The sequence below is a fragment of the Natrix helvetica genome (genome assembly GCF_964273705.1).
Source record: "Natrix helvetica genome assembly, chromosome: 1".
NCBI lineage: Eukaryota > Metazoa > Chordata > Lepidosauria > Squamata > Natricidae > Natrix > Natrix helvetica.
In genome coordinates, this window is record NC_138548.1 from 27,366,723 (window position 1) to 27,386,767 (window position 20,045).

At 41.9% G+C, this 20,045-nt stretch overlaps 1 protein-coding gene across 1 annotated transcript in view; it reads right to left on the minus strand.

The window, feature by feature from the left end:
* Positions 1 to 398: 398 nt before the first annotated feature.
* Positions 399 to 20,045, minus strand: part of LOC309385515 (COUP transcription factor 2-like) — a gene marked incomplete at both ends in the record, with an annotated part of 35,683 nt that continues 16,036 nt past the window's right edge. Inside the window, one exon of the mRNA XM_081940031.1 lies at positions 399 to 480. Within this exon, the coding sequence (XP_081796157.1) occupies positions 399 to 480 (82 nt within the window). The remainder of the gene's footprint in view (positions 481 to 20,045) is intronic.

Below are 20,045 nucleotides of genomic sequence, written 5' to 3' on the forward strand. Positions count from 1 at the left end.
CACAACTCTGTAGCAATGCACAGTTCAAATCACATCATAAAGTTTGCTGATGACACGACCGTGGTGGGTCTTATCAGCAAGAACAACGAGACAGCATACAGAGAGGAGGTGGAGAAGTTAACGAACTGGTGTAAAGCCAACAACCTGTCTATGAATGTAGACAAAACAAAAGAGATGGTTGTTGACTTCAGGAGGACACAACACGACTGCTCCCCGCTGAAGATCAATGGCTCCTCCGTGGAGATTGTAGAGAGCACCAAATTCCTTGGTGTTCACCTGGCAGAGAATCTCACCTGGTCCCTCAACACTGGTTCCATAACAAGGAAGGCCCAGCAGTGTCTTTACTTTCTTAGGAAACTGAGGAAGGCATAGCTTCCACCACACATTCTCACAACCTTCTATAGGGGGACCATCGAGAGCACCCTGAGCAGCTGCATCACCACCTGGTTTGGGAATTGCACCGTGTCGGATCGTAAGACCCTACAGCGAATAGTGAGGACGGCAGAGAAGATCATCGGGGTCGTTCTTCTCTCTGTCATGGATATATACACTACACGCTGCATTCGTAAAGCCAGAAAACATTGTGGCTGACCACGCACATCCTTCATACATGCTCTTTACTCTCCTGCCATCTGGAATAAGGTACAGAAGCATTCAGGCCTGCACAAACAGACTGCGAAAGGTTCTTTCCACAAGCCATTAGACTTCTCAACACTCTCTTAAGTTCTTAGATTTAGAGCTATATATAGTTTTGTGTGCTGCTCTTTTTCTTTTTATCTATGTTGTCTGATGTAGCACCTTAGTCCTGGGGAAACGTTGTTTCGTTTCACTGTGTACTGTACTGTATATTGTTGAAATGACAATAAAACCTACTTGATACTTGATATCTATCTATCTATCATCTATCTATCTATCTATCTATCTATCTATCTATCTATCTATCTATCTATCTTTCTCTACCTACCTATTTACCTACCTAAGGTATCTACCTACCTCTGTCTGTCTATTTGCCTATTTACATCCATCCATCTATCTATCTATCCATCCAGCCATCAAATTTCTATGCCAAACTATTGAATTTACTAAATTCCTGCTAGGCAGCCCACAAACAAATCTCAGTCGAGATAGAGGCTGAGTGGCCTAAAGTTCAGACTGGCAAATGGTGGACATGAAATGGGAATGGATGACTCCTCACTGCTCTCTGAGCTCTGCGATTTTCCTGCAGATGTTTAATTACCCAAATTAGCACTGATGAGGTTACCTAGTTTGGGTAATGAAACATCTGCAAGAAAACAAGCAAGCTCAGAGAGCAGCAAGGAGTCATCCTTTCAACCCTAAGCTACAAATATTTTCCTTTGTTGATTAAATGGGAACGTAAGGGACAACTGTGGCAAGGATGATTGAATACATGGAAGTGTAGTGTGCTGTGATTTGTAAAACAGCAGGAAAACTCATGCAACAATGCTTCCTTTGGACATTAATTCATTTTCTAGGCTCATTGGGTACTCTGGGTTTGCAGCATAGGTAGGTCACAAAACCTACTGAACCACAAAAAAATCACCAAGGTTAACACCAACCGTCAACTAAAGCATCATTTCAGCAACATTCTAAGCAGTTGCATGTATGGGGTAGAGGGTATAAAAAAGTTAAAATGATGATTGCAACTGCTGCTTTTTTCAGCTGCAGATGTGACTTTACATGATGGTGTTTTTGTATCCCCCACGCCTCTACTTGGCATGTTGTAAGAAAAAGGCTCTGGACTGTGTGATTAGAGGCATCCATTTTTGTTGGGGGCATTGTGAATCCAGTTAATTTATTTAATAAATTATTATTGATTTAATAAATTCTTCTGATACAAAGGAGGGCTCCGTATGTGGAATTAATACGGCTGCCATTATGTGCTTTCATTTACATATCTCATTTCATTCATTCCATGACATGAAAGACTTCATTTCCCTGCCTTAAATTCATGACATTTTACATTCATTTCTCCATTCTTGTTCGGCATGCTCTAGCAGCCCAGCAAGAGGAGAGGTGAGGTAGTAAAGCAAACACAAGATATGAGGTCAAAGCAGGTAAGCTGTATCTGACATTAAAAGAACATAAGGAAATAAGAAAAGCACCTGCTGTTTCAGTAGATTGACATTCACGGCAAATGTTCAGCCTTTGCTGAATATTATTCCTCATTTGTGAATGTTTAGAAAAGGACTGTGATTTGTTTGAGATTTGCCAGTTATAGATGTTGAGATTCACCACCTTCCCAAATAGAAACAAACAAGTATGCATATTTTGGAAAACCAATTTTACAACACTGGATGAAAGACTTCATTCTTCAAAGCCTAGATCAAAGCTAAGGCAAGAATTGTGAATAATTTCCAATTTAGTGTGCATTCCCATTCAAACACATCTGAGTGAGCACCCACACCACTCAATACACCTGGCCAAAAATATACTGTAGCTTGCTATTGATTTCTTAAACATTAAAAAGGCAAAGGCAGGAAGAACAACAGGTGACCAATTTAAGGTAAAGGTAAAGGTTTCCCATACACATATGTGCTAGTCGTTCCCAACTCAAGGGGGTGGTGCTCATCTCAGTTTCAAAGTTGAAGAGCCAGTGCTTTCCAAAGACATCTCGGTGGTCATGTGGTTGGCATGACTAAGTGCCGAAGGCACACGGAATGCTGTTACCTTCCCACCAAAGGTGGTCCCTATTTTTTTACTTGCATTTTTACATGCTTTCAAACTGCTAGATTGACAGAAGCTGGGACAAGTAATGGGAGCTCACTCAGTTACACAGAGCTACAGATTCGAACCGCCGACCTTTCTGATCGACAAGCTCAGCGTCTTAGCCACTGAGTCACCACGTCCCTTTGTGACCAATTTACATTATGTATAATTTAAATGTCTATATTAAAAGGTACAGAACACTATAAAGCCACTGGTAACAAGTCTGGTTAATGAGCAAGAATAGTCCCAAAGGGCATGGCATTTTATTGTTCAAACTTTTACACTTCTATGTACTAGGAATTGTGGAAAAAAGACAGAAAATAGGACACTAGAGGAGTCTTTAATTCTGCACGGAGGACATAATTTGGCAGATGGATTATGTATGCAACAAGAATGATTCTGAGCCTGTGGTAAGAGCATGTCAAACCCTTCCCTTCTCCCTTTTCTGCAATTTCAGATTACCATAGCATAATGTAGTATGAGATTTGGGTGGGTTCCTGTTTCCTTCCCTACTTTTAAAACTGTCCTATAGAAGGGGGGGGAAGAGGTGGTTTTTACCCCCAGACTTATTCCTTCAAAGATGTCACAGCATTGTTGGATGTTCTGCAACCCTGAAGTTCGGCTGGAGCTTCCAACCACAAATTGTGCCTTCTGTACTGTCTGCTCTGTGACAGGCACTTAGTTGTTCACAAGGGAGTAAAAAAAATAATATTGTACACCCCCGGGCTCACATGAAGCTAAATTTAGTTTTGTCGCCACGATATAAAAAAGATGTTGAGACTCTAGAAAGAGAACAAACAGGAACAAAGACGATTAGGGGACTAGCGGCTAAAACGTACAAAGAATGGTTTCAGGAATTGGAAATATCTAGTGTTTAATGAAAATGGGACACGGTGGCTCAGTGGCTAAGATGCTGAGCTTGGCGATCAGAAAGGTGGGCAGTTCGGCAGTTCGAATCCCTAGTGACGCATAATAGAGTAAGCTCCCATTACTTGTCCCAGCTTCTGCCAACCTAGCAATTCGAAAATGCGTAAAAAATGCAAGTGGAAAACTAAGGACCACCTTTGGCGTTCCGTGCGCCTTCGGCGTTTATTCATGCTGACCATATGACCACGGAGAGCGCTGGCTCTTTGACTTAGAAACATAGATGAGCACTGCCCCCTAGAGTCGGGAACGATTAGAACGCATGTGCGGGGCAACCTTCACCTTTTAGTTTGATGAAAAGAAGGACTAAGGGTATCATGATAGCAGTGTTCCATTATCTAAGGAGCAGCCACAAAGAAGAGGGGTTAAGCTATTCTCCAAAGACCTGAAGGCAGGACAAGAAGTAATGGATAGAGGTAACATCTGGAAAATAAAAATCTGCAGGCCCCAGTTTCAATCTCTGCTTCCTCACCTACCTGACCTCTTTCCTCTTGCCATGTTCTCTGACCCACCCCAGATTATGTTCTGGAATAATGTTGCTATTGGTGGAAATGTATTAAGAGTTCTTCAAAAGGAATAATCAGTAATGGGGAAAAAAGGCATTTCCCCCCACCATTTTTAAACAGTAAATTAAGACTTACTTGAGCTAAGCTGAACTTCTGGTAGGATCAAAAACAACCAGTTTTTGACAATACGATCTACAGATCTCAGGTTTCTTGTTGGTCTACAAGCCAAGTACTAACTATATTCAACTCTTGTGGCTTTTGCTAAATTGTCCAATACAGATGTTAAGACTGCGTTGAAATCCCTGCTCCAATTTTGGATGTTTGCAGGACTGTTATGAAAATTCTGAATCTAAACTATGGGGAAATGGGGAGGATTTGTTCCCTGGAGCAGGACTTCAGTTATTCTTAAGAGAGTATGTGCAAAGTTAATCAATAATTGAATCAACAAGAACTCATGGAGATTATAAGGCTATCAGATTGCAAAAGTATGGGTATCCATTAGATGGCAACAAATAGTTTTTTAAAAATTTTTTTGCTGCCATCTAGTGATTTCATAAAATTCTGTAAACTGGATAATGGTAATCTTAGATAATTAAGATTTCTTTACATTTCTGTTTTTTTTTAAAAAAGCTATCCCTAACATGAAGTCAAACCAAGTTCAGAGTTTGCAATGCTCTAATGTGATTGTTCTGTGCACAAGGCCAATTTCATCTCCACACAGCTGCAGCTTCTGACGCTTTTGATATGACGCCAATTTCAAGAACAGGATGCGTGCTTACAATGACCGTTGCTTATTAGCTGTGTTGTGGGGTTTTTTTAAAAGTAAAGGGAAGATTCTGATTGGAGGGAGGTTTGTATGACAGTGGTGCTTGTCAAAGTGCCTGTATGAAGAGAGAGTCCTGTAATTCCCATTTAAAGAAACAGAAGTCCTTTTCTGCCTCCCCCCCTCTCAAATTTTAAGACATTTAAATGAAAAGCGCTCATCCTCCCATGAGATTCCAAAGGGATTAACAAATTGTGATAGAAACTTTTGTGGGCTTCTTGCCAGGTAGCAGTTTGCATTCTTACATAAAGCAAATCTTTCTCACTGATGATCTCAGAGGAGTATAGAGCTATTTGAATCCACACATTGTGTGGTTATCAGAGTGTTACTTTATATAAGCCAAACTCTAACATAGCCCATGAATATCTCCATCCTACCATTAGAGGCTTCTACATCAGTTTGAAAACAACCCCAGATTGCTATGTTCCCACACGGAGAATGAGCTGATTACAATACAATACAATACAATACAATACAATAATACAATACAATACAATACAATACAATACAATACAATACAATACAATACAATACAATACAATAGTAGAGTTGGAAGGGACCTTGGAGGTCTTCTAGTCCAACCCTCTGCCTAGGCAGGAAACCCTATACCGTTTCAGACAGATGGCTATCCAACATCTTCTTAAAGACTTCCAGTGTTGGGGCATTCCCAACTTCTGGAGGCAAGTTGTTCCACTGATTAATTGTTATGTCAGGAAATTTATCCTCAGTTCTAAGTTGCTTCTCTCCTTGATTAGTTTCCACCCATTGCTTCTTGTTCTACTCTCAGGTGCCTTGGAGAATAGTTTGACTCCCTCTTCTTTGTGGCAACCCCTGAGATATTGGAACACTGCTATCATGTCTCCCCTAGTCCTTCTTTCTCTTAAGCTAAACATACCCAGTTCCTGCAACCGTTCCTCATATGTTTTAGTCTCCAGTCCCCTAATCATCTTTGTTGCTCTTCTCTGCACTCTTTCTAGAGTTTCCACATCTTTTTTACATCGTGGCGACCAAAACTGAATGCAGTATTCCAAGTGTGGCCTTACCAAGGCATTATAAAGTGGTATTAACACTTCGCGTGATCTTGATTCTATCCCTCTATTTATACATGATTATTTCTGACTAAGGTGCAGCCTATTGCTGCAAAGATAGAATAGGTGGGTTCCAACCGGTTCCGACCACTTCTATCCTTGGCGGCTCCATCTTGATTTCCTGTTCTGCACGTGCGCAGAACAATCTTCATTGAAAGAAATGTTATTTTTTTTCCTTTTTAACGTTGTGCGCATACGCAGAGCTTTTTAGTTGTAAATGCGCACAGGCACGCAACATTTTTACGGCACCGAATTGGTAGTAATGCCGGCAGGAACCCACCCTCATTAAGTGAAATGCTAATGTAACCTTTTTGAAGCTGCCCCCAAGCTGCTACATCAGGGCTGCAAAGATATAAACGACCACTAGATGGCTGTAAAGGATTTTTCCTTTGCCACCTAGTGGTTTGGGTTTTTGTAATCCAGGTATCTGAAACATAAAAAAAAAGGGGGGGGGGAAGGGTTGCCATTGCCACCTCTTTTGCCAGCTTCCCCTTTCGCCCACACTGTTAGGTTTAGTGGGGTTTGTTTGTTTTTCTTGAGTGGGGCGGAAGTGAGATAATTTTCATATTGCAGACTTGGCCAGGTGGAGCACTGTCGAAGGAAAGAATGCCTTACTTATCGTAATAGGGAGCATCAGGCCAGGAGCTTCAGATTAATGGCACTGCACAAACCAGCGAGAAGAGGCTAAGGACCAGTTCTGCAGCACCATGGACAGAATTATTCACAACTTTGCAAGACGGTTCCAGAAGTTACACTCAGTATTCCTGATTCTGAGGTGGGTTGCTGCCGGTTTGGACTGGTTTCAGTAAACCAGTAGTTCTGACCACCGGCTGGGCCTATATCTCACCCTCTGGCTCGCTCACCTCGCCCGTGCAGCCCAGCTGATTGCTGCATCTCACCCGCTCTACTCATCGAGAAGGTCTACTGGAAGCCGCGCGCATTACCCTTTGCTTACACCATTAGGTGTAAGCAAATAAAGGATTGCACTTGATTTGATTTCACTGCCCATCTATGGGCTTGGACCTGACACCTGTCTCCAAAATACCTAACAACATATCAAAAGAATATAATATAATATAATATAATATAATAGAATAGAATAGAATAGAGTGTGATTGAACATACAAGGAATTTGTTTTTGGTGCATATGCTCTCAGTGTACATAAGGAGAATAAAAATACATTCATCAAGAATAAAAAGATACAACACTTAGTGACAGTCAAGGTTACTAATAAGCTATCAAATTGTATTAGGAAACAATAAAACAATATAATTGAAAGATACAAGCAACATGGCTATAGTAATAAGTTGGAAGAGATAGATAGTAGTAAGGAAGAGAAGAATAACAGTAACACAGTCTTAGTAAATTATTTGACAGCATTGTGGGAATTAGTTGCTAAGCAGAGTGATGGCATTGGGGGAAAACTGTCCTTGTGTCTAATTGTTCTGGTGTGCAGAGCCCTGTAGCATCGTTTGAGGGTGGAAGTTGAAACAATTTATGTCCAGGATGCGAGGGGTCTGTAGATATTTTCTCAACCCTTTTTTTAACTCATGCAGTATTCAGTTCCTCAATGGAAGGCAGATTGGTAGCAAAAGGGGGGAAACTGTGATCGAACCATCATGGCCATCACCTTGAGTCTTTTGTCCATGCCCAACAGAGACCTCTGTCTAGCAGTTTACAAAAATTGCAACTGCACTTCAGTAGGTTGTCCAGAACCCAAGTTATTTTTGATACCTCTTCCTTCTCCCATGGTTGCAAACTGCATTCCTTACCTGTGTCTATTGAGTAATTATTATGTTTTGCACCTGGGTAAGGCACTGTGGCTTCAACTTGTTGAACAGCTTAGCACAGTAGTGGTGCTATGATTCTTTTCATCAAAATAAAGATTGTGATTTGTCTCAGAAGTAAACAGGTTGCATTCTTTTGCTACTCATCTTCGAGGTGTGGGAGGCTTTGCATGCATCTTCCAAAGATCTTCATTTTTTGACTGAATTTTGGACCATTCTCATTGCTGGGGTGAGGTGGGGTGGCTCACAATATGGAAATGGTCCCAGCATAGATTCTGTCCTAGTGGCAAGCCACAAATGCTAATAGCCTAATGTCTTTTTTAAAAAAAAATATTAAACCCGTTGTTATATCACACCTCACATTATGTTCTGTGTTTTTGGAGTTAGCAGCTGTGTGTTTTGCTGAACACACTATGATCCCAAGAGGCACTTGATACTCTGTTCTTCAGCTCTAGGGGATGCTCATTAGGCTTACTACACATGGGCAGATGAGAAGAGAAAATGCACAGAGGCACATTTACATGGCTGTGCTGTTGGTAATGGAAAATAAAGACAGCAGAGCAACCTGGGGGAACCATATGCCAGAAAGATCCAGGACGATGTGAAGCATAAATGAGGACCTAGGAAAGGGGCTGAATGAGGAGGTGAATACATTCATTCCATTTGCTCCCCACCACTCTCTGCCCCCATCCCATGGCATCAGGAGCTGCTACCTTCTGCTGAATTGGGAAGAGCCCAACTAACCAGGAATGTCTCCTGTAGAGAAGAGTCTATTTAGAGAACAGTGGAATGTGAGACATTGACAATCACCAACAAGGCTAGGGTGCTTAAAGTGGTAGTTCAACACTATCTTGTTGAACAGGTTCCATTGTCAAATGGGTAAACTGGGTGAATGCAGAATCCCAAATAAACAGATACTTAAATCCTCCTACTGGCCCCACTGTTTGAACACTGATTTTCAACTGGTGAAGAGGGACGCTGATTTAAGGTCATAATACTAGCAGCTAACTTCAACAGACGGCACAACAGGATGAAGTCAGTCTTTGAGAGAGAGTGTGTGTGTGTGTCATTGTTGACTCCTGGCAACTATGTGGATAAGTTCAGTAGCTGCCCAAAAAGCCAACACGGTTCTAGGCTGCATAAACAGAGGGTTAGAATCAAGATCACGTGAAGTGTTAATACCACTTTACAATGCCTTGGAAGGCCACACTTGGAATGCTGCATTCAGTTCTGGTCGCCACGATGTAAACAAAAATGTGGAGACTCTTGAAAGCGTGCAGAGAAGAGCAACAAAAATGATTAAGGGACTGGAGGCTAAAACATGAACGGTTGCAGGAACTGGGTATGTCTAGTTTAAGGGAAAAAACAACTAGGGGAGACATGATAGCAGTGTTCCAATATCTCAGGGGTTGCCACAAAGAACAGGGAGTCAAACTATTCTCCAAGGCACCTGAGGGTAGAACAAGAAGCAATGGGTGGAAACTAATCAAGGAGAGAAGCAACTTAGAACTGAGGAGAAATTTCCTGAGAGTTAGAACAATTAATCAATGGAATTGCTTGCCTCCAAAAGTTGTGAATGCTCCAATACTGGAGGTTTTTAAGAAGGTGTTGGATAGCCATTTGTCTGAAGTGGTGTAGGGTTTCCTGCCTAGGCAGGGGGTTGGATTAGAAGACCTTCAAGGTCCCTTCCAACTCTGTTATTCTATTCTATCCTATCCTAAGTCCCTGTAGATTTCTTGGAAAGATTTCAGAAGTGGTTTGTCATTACCTTCTTCCTAAAGCTGAGAAAGTTCAGCTGTTCATAAGAGTTTAAGAAGCTAGCCTCAAGACTATTTGGGGTGTGTCACTTTCTCTCAGCCTTAGGAAAAAGAAGCCAAGGGCAATCCATTTCCAAAAAACAAAAAAAGGGCAGGGACTAATCCAAGGGGTTGCCAAGTGGCAACATGACTTGAAGTCAGAAAAACAAATGTGTGAATGAATAAACAAATATTCAAAAAATCGCTGGAGGCATTTAAGGCACCGGAAACTGGAATAGCAGTTCCCCAATGGGCACCTGTATGCCGGGAACCTGAGCTTCTGGTTTCTGGCATGCATGTGCATGTGAAGATCAGCTGTCTGGTGCTCAGCTCATGTATGTGCCGGAACACGGAAGAGCAATGGGTGACACCTGGCGTGCCTGGAGAGATGGCTCTGCGTGCCATTTCCAGCATGCATGCCATAGGTTTGCCATCACAGGTCTAGGGTCTCCTGCTTGGAGGTTGGACTAGAAGACCTCCAAGGTCCCTTTCAACTCTGTTATTCTGTTAAATAAATGACTCTGCCCACGACTATGTTAACTAGTAAAGAACTGTCTATCCTAGCTACACTTCCATTCTTTTTAGCAGAACGTCTAGTTTTGAGAGATCTTTACTAATGACGGTTGTTAGGGCAAACTACTGAACAGAATATAACGTGCCCAAGTCTGCTCATATGCCTAAAACTGAACTATGCACCCAGCCTATTCTAGCTAAGTAGAGAATCCATAGTTACATAAAGTATAATTTATTTTAATGTGAACACCATGTTCTTATTTTTGCCATCATTATCCAAGTTCCCCTGACATACAAAGAAACTCAGGCTGGGAACATTCTCTACCCAGTGAGCAAATTACGGGTATATCGCTTGCCTTTTATTTTCCTGAATCCATGTCATTCTTTCCAGGATTTGTATCTATCCTCTTTTCACTGGCAGAGGTTCAGCTGTTTGTTACTGAATGTACAGCTAATTGTCCTTTATAATGCACAGATTCCTTTCTTCCACAGCCTAAGGCTGCCCATATCAGATGAAACTACTTCTGAAGATTTTCCTCTCCTTTGTAAACATGTGTCTACTGTTTCCCTGCTGGGAAGCACAATCTAGTAGCAATAATGCTTGAGCAAATATCTAGGATTAAAATTAATTGCCTATAAATAAGCTACCCCTCTATAAGATTCTTTCTCTATTTGCATGTACCAATCAGTCTCACACAGAGAAACACACAAGTACATGCCCACCTGTTCCCTGCCTGCTTTTCAACAAAAACACCAACAAAAAAAGAGAAACTGCAAGATGGAAATGGAAGAAGAGGAAAGGATGAAAGTACTGGAAGAGGAAGGAAAGAAAAAGAGGTAAAGGAGTTCCTGAGGATTTTATTCTGCTGGTCACTGTTGATTCTAGGGTTCCTCTGTTTCAAGGCCATTGAGCCAGGGTTATCTGAAGATGTTTCTGTGGTCATGTGACCAGCATGACATCATGAAGCACTATTACTTTCCCACTGAAGTGGTACCTATTTATCTACTTGCATATTTATGCATTGGTCAAACACAACCCTGATGCGTCCCTCAATGAAATTGAGTTTGACACCCCTGCTCTAGGGGAATGGGTTTGTATTTCAGAATAACTGAGTTGGAAGGAATCTTAGAGGTCTTCTATTGCTACCCAATGCTCAAGTAGGAGACTCTACCATTCCAGACAAATGGCTCTTCTCAAAAACCTCTAGAGATTTCAATATAGGTGGGTCATGTCAACTTAAAGCTGTTCATTTAATAGTTCAGAATTATGATGGTGTTGAAAAACCATAATTTACGACCTGCCCTCAAAGTTACCACCCTCATGGTCACGTGATTGCAATTTGGGCCCTTGGCAACAGCTGATATTTATGATGGTCATGTGGTTGTGATTTGCAATCCTCCCAGCTGGGTTCTCACAAGCAAAGTCAATGGATGAAGCCAGATTTGCTTAACAATCATGGTAAAAATGGTCATAAAGTCAGGTCTGGTCATGTGATGACTTTCATAACCACATTCCAGTCCCAGTTGTGGTCATAAGTTGAGGATTGCCTGTATGACTCAAAGGCACCTACCTGCAAAAAGTTTGTTTGGAATAATAATTACCCACATATTCCAGGGAGGAATATTCTAAATCAGTCTTAGCAGTTTTAAGATCTATGGCAGGGGTGTCAAACTGGCACCCCCAGACCGGATGCATCTTGCACAGGCCAGTGGTGGGTTTCTACTGGTTTGGACCAGTTTGGCCGAACTGGTAGTAGTTTGGTGGCCTGGGTCGCTGGAACCAGCAGCAACCCAGGTCTGCCACGCCCCCGAACCGCTTCCCTGGGTGGCTCCATAGGCGCCGCCATTTTGTTTTTCAATTCTGCACACGCGCAGAATAATTTTAACTGCAGTGTGCATGCGTGCGCAGTGCACATCAGCGTGGGTGCATCATGCAAACAAGCGAACTGACAGTAGTACCTGCTGGAACGCACCCTTGGTGCAGGCCATGCCCGCCCCAGGTCCGCGAATGGGAAAAGCATTGCAAAATGTCACATGACAGCATCATGACGCCACGAGTTTGACACGCGTGATCTATGGGCTTCAGTTCTTATAATGCCCATGCTGGTTAGGGAATTCTGGGAGTTAAAGTCCATATATCTTAAAAGTTTCTGAGAGTGAGAAACATTGTCTTAGTTAGATAGAATTGAAGCAGAATAGAAGTCTGGAGATAACGGTAGTTATAAGTGATAAGTACATTTTACTATTTTTGCCTAAAAAGCCCCACTCTTGTGTCGGGGCGGGGCGGGCATCTCAGCCCTTTGCTGTTTCCAGGGTGGCCCCATGGGCCAGATCTAAGTATCTTGCAGGCCAGATCTGGCCAGAGGGCCCTGAGTTTGACACCCCTGTCCTAGAAGGAGGCTGCAGCTCATGCTATGCATCAGCATGTGGGAACCATGGGGACTCTCCCAGCGCTAGTAACTTTGCTAATTCCTGGGCTAGTGACTGGAGTACTGCTGGGGAATGACTCCAATTAACATTTCAATTTCTCCCAGTGCCACTGATGCAGAGAGGCACAATGTGCTATATACAGTATATATGGTGTATTGTTCCTCTCTGCATCAATGGCAATAACCATTTCTTCTTTGTTTACTTAGACATCAGCTGCCATCGTTTTGGAGGGCATTTTATTTATTAAAAATTGGCAGTACAATTGCTCCTTATTTTGAAATAAAGTCTTTGAAAAAGAGGGTTTTTTCTGTTTTGTGCAGCTTGTATTAAAGTGATTTAATCCCTCTAGTGAGTAAAAAACATGCACAGCTGAAGGAGTAATTAACTGCAGAATTAACTAGTAAACAAAAGAGCTTGCAAAGGCAATGACCCTAATCCATGAATAATTGGTCCTCATCTTCATTATTAGTAGCATCCTTCCTGCTATGATCCCTACCTTCTTAACGAACTTCGCTTATTTATTTACTTCTTACATTTTGTGACCCCATCACAATTCAGCTCTTGGCAGCTGATATAATAGGAAGCAAAGTCAAAGGATCTGTTACATGTTTAAAAACATAAAATAAAAATTCATAAGTGGAAGAGCAAAACAAAAATATGGAAAACAAAAGAGAGGCGCTGAACAGGTTAATAGCTCTGATTTCAGTATCTTCTCAATGTACAGGTACTCCTTGACTGAACGAACACAATTGAGCCCAAAATTTTTGTTGCTAAGTGAAACATTTGTTAAGGGAATTTTGCCTCATATTACAACTTTTTTGCCACAGTTGTTAAGTGAAATCATGATTTTTTAAGATAAACATTTAAATTGAACAGTGGGGACAGAGAATTAATTAATATAGAACATTTCTGTCCCCAGCAATCTAAAATTAATAGGATTATCAGTGCCGGTAGAAATATCAACCTTTCTGTCAAGCAAAAACAAGCATTTAATAGTGAGTGCCATACCATGAGCACTAATCAACAGGTGGTAAGGCAGTAGGGGACAACACAGGTTATGTAGAAAGTAAACACAGGGTCATTTAACCATTTGTCAAAGTGGTGTAATGTTTCTTGCCTAAGCAGGGGGTTGGACTAGAAGACCTCCAAGGTCTCTTCCAACTCTGTTATTCTGTTAAATATGAGTTAACAGAATAATACTTGGAAGGAACCTTGGAGGTCATCTACTCCAACCCCCTGCCTAGGCAGGAAACCCTACACTACTTCAGACAAATGGTTATCCAACAACATCTTAAAAACCTCCAGTGTTGGAGCATTCACAACTTCTGGAGGCAAGTTGTTCCACTGATTAGTTGTTCTAACTGTCAGGAAATTTCTCCTTAGTTCTGAGTTGCTTCTCTCCTTGATTAGTTTCCACCCATTGCTTCTTGTCCTACCCTCAGATGCTTAGTTGCCAAGCATCTCAATTTTGATCACATGACAGTGGGGAAGTTGCCACAATCATAAGCGTGAAAAATGGTCATACTTTTTTCAGTGCCATTGTAACTTTGAATGGTCACTAAATGAACTGTTGTAAGTCAAAGACTATGTGTATTCATTTCTGGTACCAGACAGATACAATACAATACAATACAATAGTAGAGTTGGAAGGGACCTTGGAGGTCTTCTAGTCCAACCCCCTGCCTAGGCAGGAAACCCTATACCGTTTCAGACAAATAGCTATCCAACATCTTCTTAAAGACTTCCAGTGTTGGGGCATTCACAACTTCTGGAGGCAAGCTGTTCCACTGATTAATTGTTCTAACTGTCAGGAAATTTCTCCTCAGTTCTAAGTTGCTTCTCTCCTTGATTAGTTTCCACCCATTGTTTCTTGTTCTACCCTCAGGTGCCTTGGAGAATAGTTTGGCTCCCTCTTCTTTGTGGCAACCCCTGAGATATTGGAACAATGCTATCATGTCTCCCCTAGTCCTTCTTTCTCTTAAGCTAAACAGACCCAGTTCCTGCAACCGTTCTTCATACGTTTTAGTCTCCAGTCCCCTAATCATCTTTGTTGCTCTTCTCTGCACTCTTTCTAGAGTCTCCACATCTTTTTTACATCGTGGCGACCAGAACTGAATGAAGTATTCCAAGTGTGGCCTTACCAAGGCATTATAAAGTGGTATTAACACTTCACGTAATCTTGATTCTATCCCTCTGTTGATGCAGCCTAGGACTGTGTTGGCTTTTTTGGCAGCTGCTGCACACTGCTGGCTCATATTTAAATGGTTGTCCACTAGGACTCCAAGATCCCTTTCACAGTTACTACTACTGAGCACGGTACCACCTATACTGTACCTGTGCATTCCATTTTTGTTGCCTAAATGTAGAACCTTACTCTTTTCACCATTGAATTTCATTTTATTAGATAGTGCCCAATGTTCAAGTTTGTCAAGATCCTTCTGTATCTTAAGCCTATCTTCTGGAGTGTTGGCTATTCCTGCCAGCTTGGTGTCATCTGCAAATTTGATGAGTTCCCCATTTATTCCCTCATCCAAATCATTGATGAAGATGTTGAAGAGTACTGGGCCTAAAACAGAGCCTTGGGGTACTCCACTGCATACTTCCCTCCATGTAGATGCAGTTCCATTGAGGACTACACGTTGAGTGCGGTTGGTCAGCCAGTTACAAATGCATCTGGTGGTGATACTATCTAACCCACATTCTTCTACTTTATCTAGTAGTAGGTTATGGTCTACCTTATCAAAAGCCTTACTGAAGTCCAAGTAAACTATATCGACGGCATTCCTCTGGTCCACTAATTTTGTCACATTATCAAAGATTAGTCTGGCATGATCTGTTTTTGACAAATCCATGTTGGCTTTTGGCTATTACTTTGTTTGCTTCTAGGTGTTCGCAAATTCGTTGCTTATCTTTTCCAGAATCTTTCCTGGTATTGAGGTCAGGCTGATAGGCCTGTAGCTTCCTGGATCTATTTTTTTCCCTTTTTTGAAGATGGGAACCACATCAGCTCTTTTCCAGTCCTCTGGTAGTTCCCCGGTGTTCCAGGATCTCTGAAAGATATAATTCAGTGGTTCTGAGATCTCGTCTGCTAGTTCCTTCAGAACCCTGGGGTGTAATCCATCCGGTCCTGGTGATTTGAACTCGTCTAGGGTAGACAGGTGCTCACTTACCATTTTCTTCCCTATTTCAATTTGTGATCCTAATCTGATTTTTGTGGTGCTGCTTTTGATAGGTTGGACTGTTTTATCCCTTTGTGTAAAGACAGATGCAAAACATGAGTTAAATAGTTCTGCTTTCTCCCTGTTGCTTGTCACCTTCTTGCCACTTTCTCCTAGCAATGGACCAATTGTTTCCTTAACTTTTTTCTTGTTTTTAACATGTTGGAAGAAGCTTTTTTTGTTAATTTTTACTTTTGTGGCAAGCCTTTCTTCATTGTGAGCCTTAGCTTTCCTCACTTCATCTTTACATGCTCGGGCTATTTGCTGATATTCTGCCTTAGTTATGTCCCCCTCCTTCCACTTTTTATACTTACCTTTTTTGTCTTTCAGTTTGTCAGATAGTTCTTTATGCAGCCATGCTGGTTTCTTTTGGGAGCTGTTATTTTTCTTCTTCATTGGTATTGTGCTAGACTGGGCTTTTGTAATCTCATTTTTCAAAATTTCCCAAGCTTCTTGAGTTGTTTTCCCCTTGAGGATTCTCATCCATGGAATTTTTCCCAAGCTCTCTCTATGTTTATTGAAATTAGCTTTCTTAAAGTCCAAGACTCTAGTTTGACTTTGTTCTACTACTTATGTTTGATTAATGTTGAATTCCAATATTGCATGGTCACTTGCCCCCAGGGTTCCTATGGCTTCAACACCTTCTATCATTTCCTCTCTGTTAGTGAGAATTAAGTCCAACATGGCTGATCCCCTTGTTCCCTTCTCTATGTCACGATGTTTGCCTCCAAAGGTTAAGTCTTCAACACCCCCTGGTGGTGCTGAATCCTCCCTAGATGAAAAAAGGCAAAGCCAAAGGCGAATGCAAGAAAGAAGATGTGCCTTAATTGATGATTTGATGACGTCAGCCCAGACTAGCAAAAGAAGGGGTGTCACGATGTTAAAAAGTTTGCTAGGCCATGAACTGACTGAATTGACACTCAAGAGTTAAACTAAGAAAGCTTTATTGCGCAGGTCATAAAACAAAATGTTATCTGAAAGTGATTTATTGCGCATGCTTCACACATTCCAGAACTATTCCTTTGTTCTTTGTCCGGCTACCAAGCAGAACTTGGCAGACGGAGCTTTCATTATCAAAATGTAACAATTTAGTTAACTTTCTGTTTTGTTTACTTTTATTATTTTCGTATTAAAGTTTGTTTATTAATTAGAATACTTCTCAAAGACTTTTATTTTATTTTCTTAATATCTCAAAAGATATGCTGAAGGGAATCAGCCCGGTCCATTGATCTCACATTTTCTCCAGGGTGTTTTTTCCCCTGACAACTTGGTATGCAGAGGTTGGTTGATGATACAAGCTGAGATGGCTACAATTTATGGCTGTATTTTCCCTTCGTGCTATCTTATGATAACCGACTAAAGCTAATTAGTCATGTCGAAGAGGAAAAAGAAAAGAAAAAAATGCGGACATGGAAAGCGTTTGAAAGAATTCATTTCCTCAGACACAAAGAAGCAAGATCCTTCAGAATTATTTCAAAACCAACAGACTTCTCTAGGTGCCAAGCCAGATGTGGGGGAAGGAGCTACAGAAGTCGAGATCTACGGACTGAGGTCAGTAAATCTTCCTCCTTATCAAGATACAATTAATGAACGGCAAAAGTCTAAACGACAACTGCCGGCAGAGAAAAAAATCCTCCCATGCAGAAAGCAAATTTTATGAATCCTTCCCAGATGATCAGCAAGAAATGCAAAGCTATCTATATCAATTAAAGCTGTTTGAAAAATATGCTAGGGAGGCGAGAGAGTGCTTTAACGAAATAAAGCGAAGTAGGAGGAGCTCCCCCACTCCCAAAATGTCTGAGGACGCCATCTTGTCTTCAAAACAACAGCCTAAGACACACCCCACAGAGTTCATTGGTCAATTAGAACAAAGAGATATGTACACGTCACCGAGGTCACGTGATCCCTTTGAGCCCATTGAACTTCCGGCCACGTATAGAGGGCTGCAGCCAAGAAGTGAAGCTGCACTGCCATCTGCTGGCGGAGAAAAATTATTAGAGCAAAAGATGATGCAGTTTCATCAAAGCTTTAAAGATTTACCTATGAGTTCTTTAGAAGCCAAAACTTTGCCTCCAAAGGTTGAGTCTTCAACACCCCCTGGTGGTGCTGAATCCTCCCTAGATGAAAAAAGGCAAAGCCAAAGGCGAATGCAAGGAAGTCAATTTGATGTTGCCACGCAAAGGCCAATGATGCAACCCCAGCATCCCCTGGTTCAACAACCAGCTTTGCAACCAGATCAACAAATTGTTCCGATGCACATTCCTCAGCAGGTATTCACAGTCACCCCCTTGACTGGTGAGTCCAAATTAAAGGAGTCAGGAGAGAATTATAAAGCCTGGGTCAGTGAAATTGCGCTCTTGCTTCGAAGAGAAGGCACACATTGCATGGTTTTTAATCCTCCTGCCCAACCATGGACACCTGCGATGAGAGACCTGGAAAACAGAGCTATCACGACTTTGCTCATGTCAATGGAAATTGAGATCCAGGGTATCTTTCCACCTGATGCAACTGCCCAAGAAATTTGGGCTATTTTGGAAGATTGCTACAGGCCCGTTTCAATTGAATCTTCATGTTTGCTCATGTCTGAGTTCCATGGTTCAAAGTTGAAACCTGGTGAACGAATTGGTGGACATTTGACCAAACTGAAAAGAATGAGAAGTGAATTGAGACAAAATGGCCATGTAATCGATGATATCCAAATGATTAGCATCATCATTAACTCATTGAATTGTGAATGGAAAGATGCTGTTGCAAAGATTAACTACGTGCCTATTGCTCAACGCACAGTTAACCACGTTTGCAGACTTTTAGTGGAAGAGGAAGCTATCAGGTTAGCTACACCACATCTGCAACGACCCCCAGCATCAAAGGCTCCAGCCAGACGTCCCTTCCGAGGAAGAGGCTACGCTCCAAGGATGCCAAAATGCTACACCTGCAACCGTGTGGGACATGACACCCGGGATTGTCCCCAACGAGTTCCAGCTCCCGCCACGTACCAGCCCAGAGGAACAGACTCCAGAGGCAGAGGTAGAGGTGGAAGACAAGGTCGTCGTGGTCCAAGGCGTGACCCACAAGCTCCACTTGTAACACTGGCCATAACCAACGTTCCACAACCTGATCCAAAGTTCGACAGACCTCTTTTGTGGACTTTAGATAGTGGAGCAGCTGTGCACGTTACCCACAGAAGGGAACTTTTCACAGAGATGGGCAAACCAGAGCCCGAGTATCGAGAACTGTATTCCTTCACCAACCACACTTGCAAGGTCATGGGAAAAGGAACTGTTTACATTGAAGAGCTTGATACACACATCCCTGATGTTTATTACATACCTTCAGCAACCAGTAATTTGCTTAGTCAAAGTCACTTGTCTAGAGATTTAAAGTTCCAGGTTCACCACCTCGAAAAAGCAAGTTACTTAGTTAAAGATGGAGATATTGTTGCTGAAACTATGCTGATTGGTGGTGTTTATTACTTAAAGCCAAAGCCTAAAGGGCAAGCACAGGCAAGTATGCAAACTCCAAAAAGGCACAACGCAGAGCCAGAGAGAGTTGGCCCAGAGAGAGAAAACGTTACTGTGCCAAAGGCTCCTAAAGCCAACAAACAGAGAAAACAAAAACAGGTTGCTCAGAGCAAGCCTGAGGGTCCTCATGAAACTGTTAATGTTGAGAATTCACTAACTGGTAAACCTTTGCATTCCAGGTGTATTCACAAGTGGCACAGAAGATTGGGACATGCCAGTTTCCGTGTTCTTAGAAAGATGCCGGAGTTCGCAAAAGGTTTGGATCTAAAGGGGTGTAAGGTGTTTTTGGATTGTGCCGTTTGCAAAAAGGCTAAATCCAAGGCGGCTCCAATTCCAAAACACGCTACACGCCGGTCAACACGCATTTTTGATTTGGTACACACTGACATAGTGGGTCCTTTCCCACCAACACTTGGTGGCAGAAAGTATTTTTTAACAATTGTAGATAATCATTCTAGATATGGATTTGTATATCCCATGAAAGAGAAATCTGAGACCTTTCAGATCTTTAAAGACTTTGCAGCTTTTGTTTCTACACAATACCAAGTTCGCATCGCCAGAATCCAAAGTGACCGTGGTGCAGAATTCATGTCTCAGCGTTTCCAGGACTGGATGCATAAGAATGGAATTCTTCATCAGACATCTGCTCCATATACACCGGCTCATAACGGAGTCGTAGAAAGAAGACAAGGGGTTCTACAAACCATGATG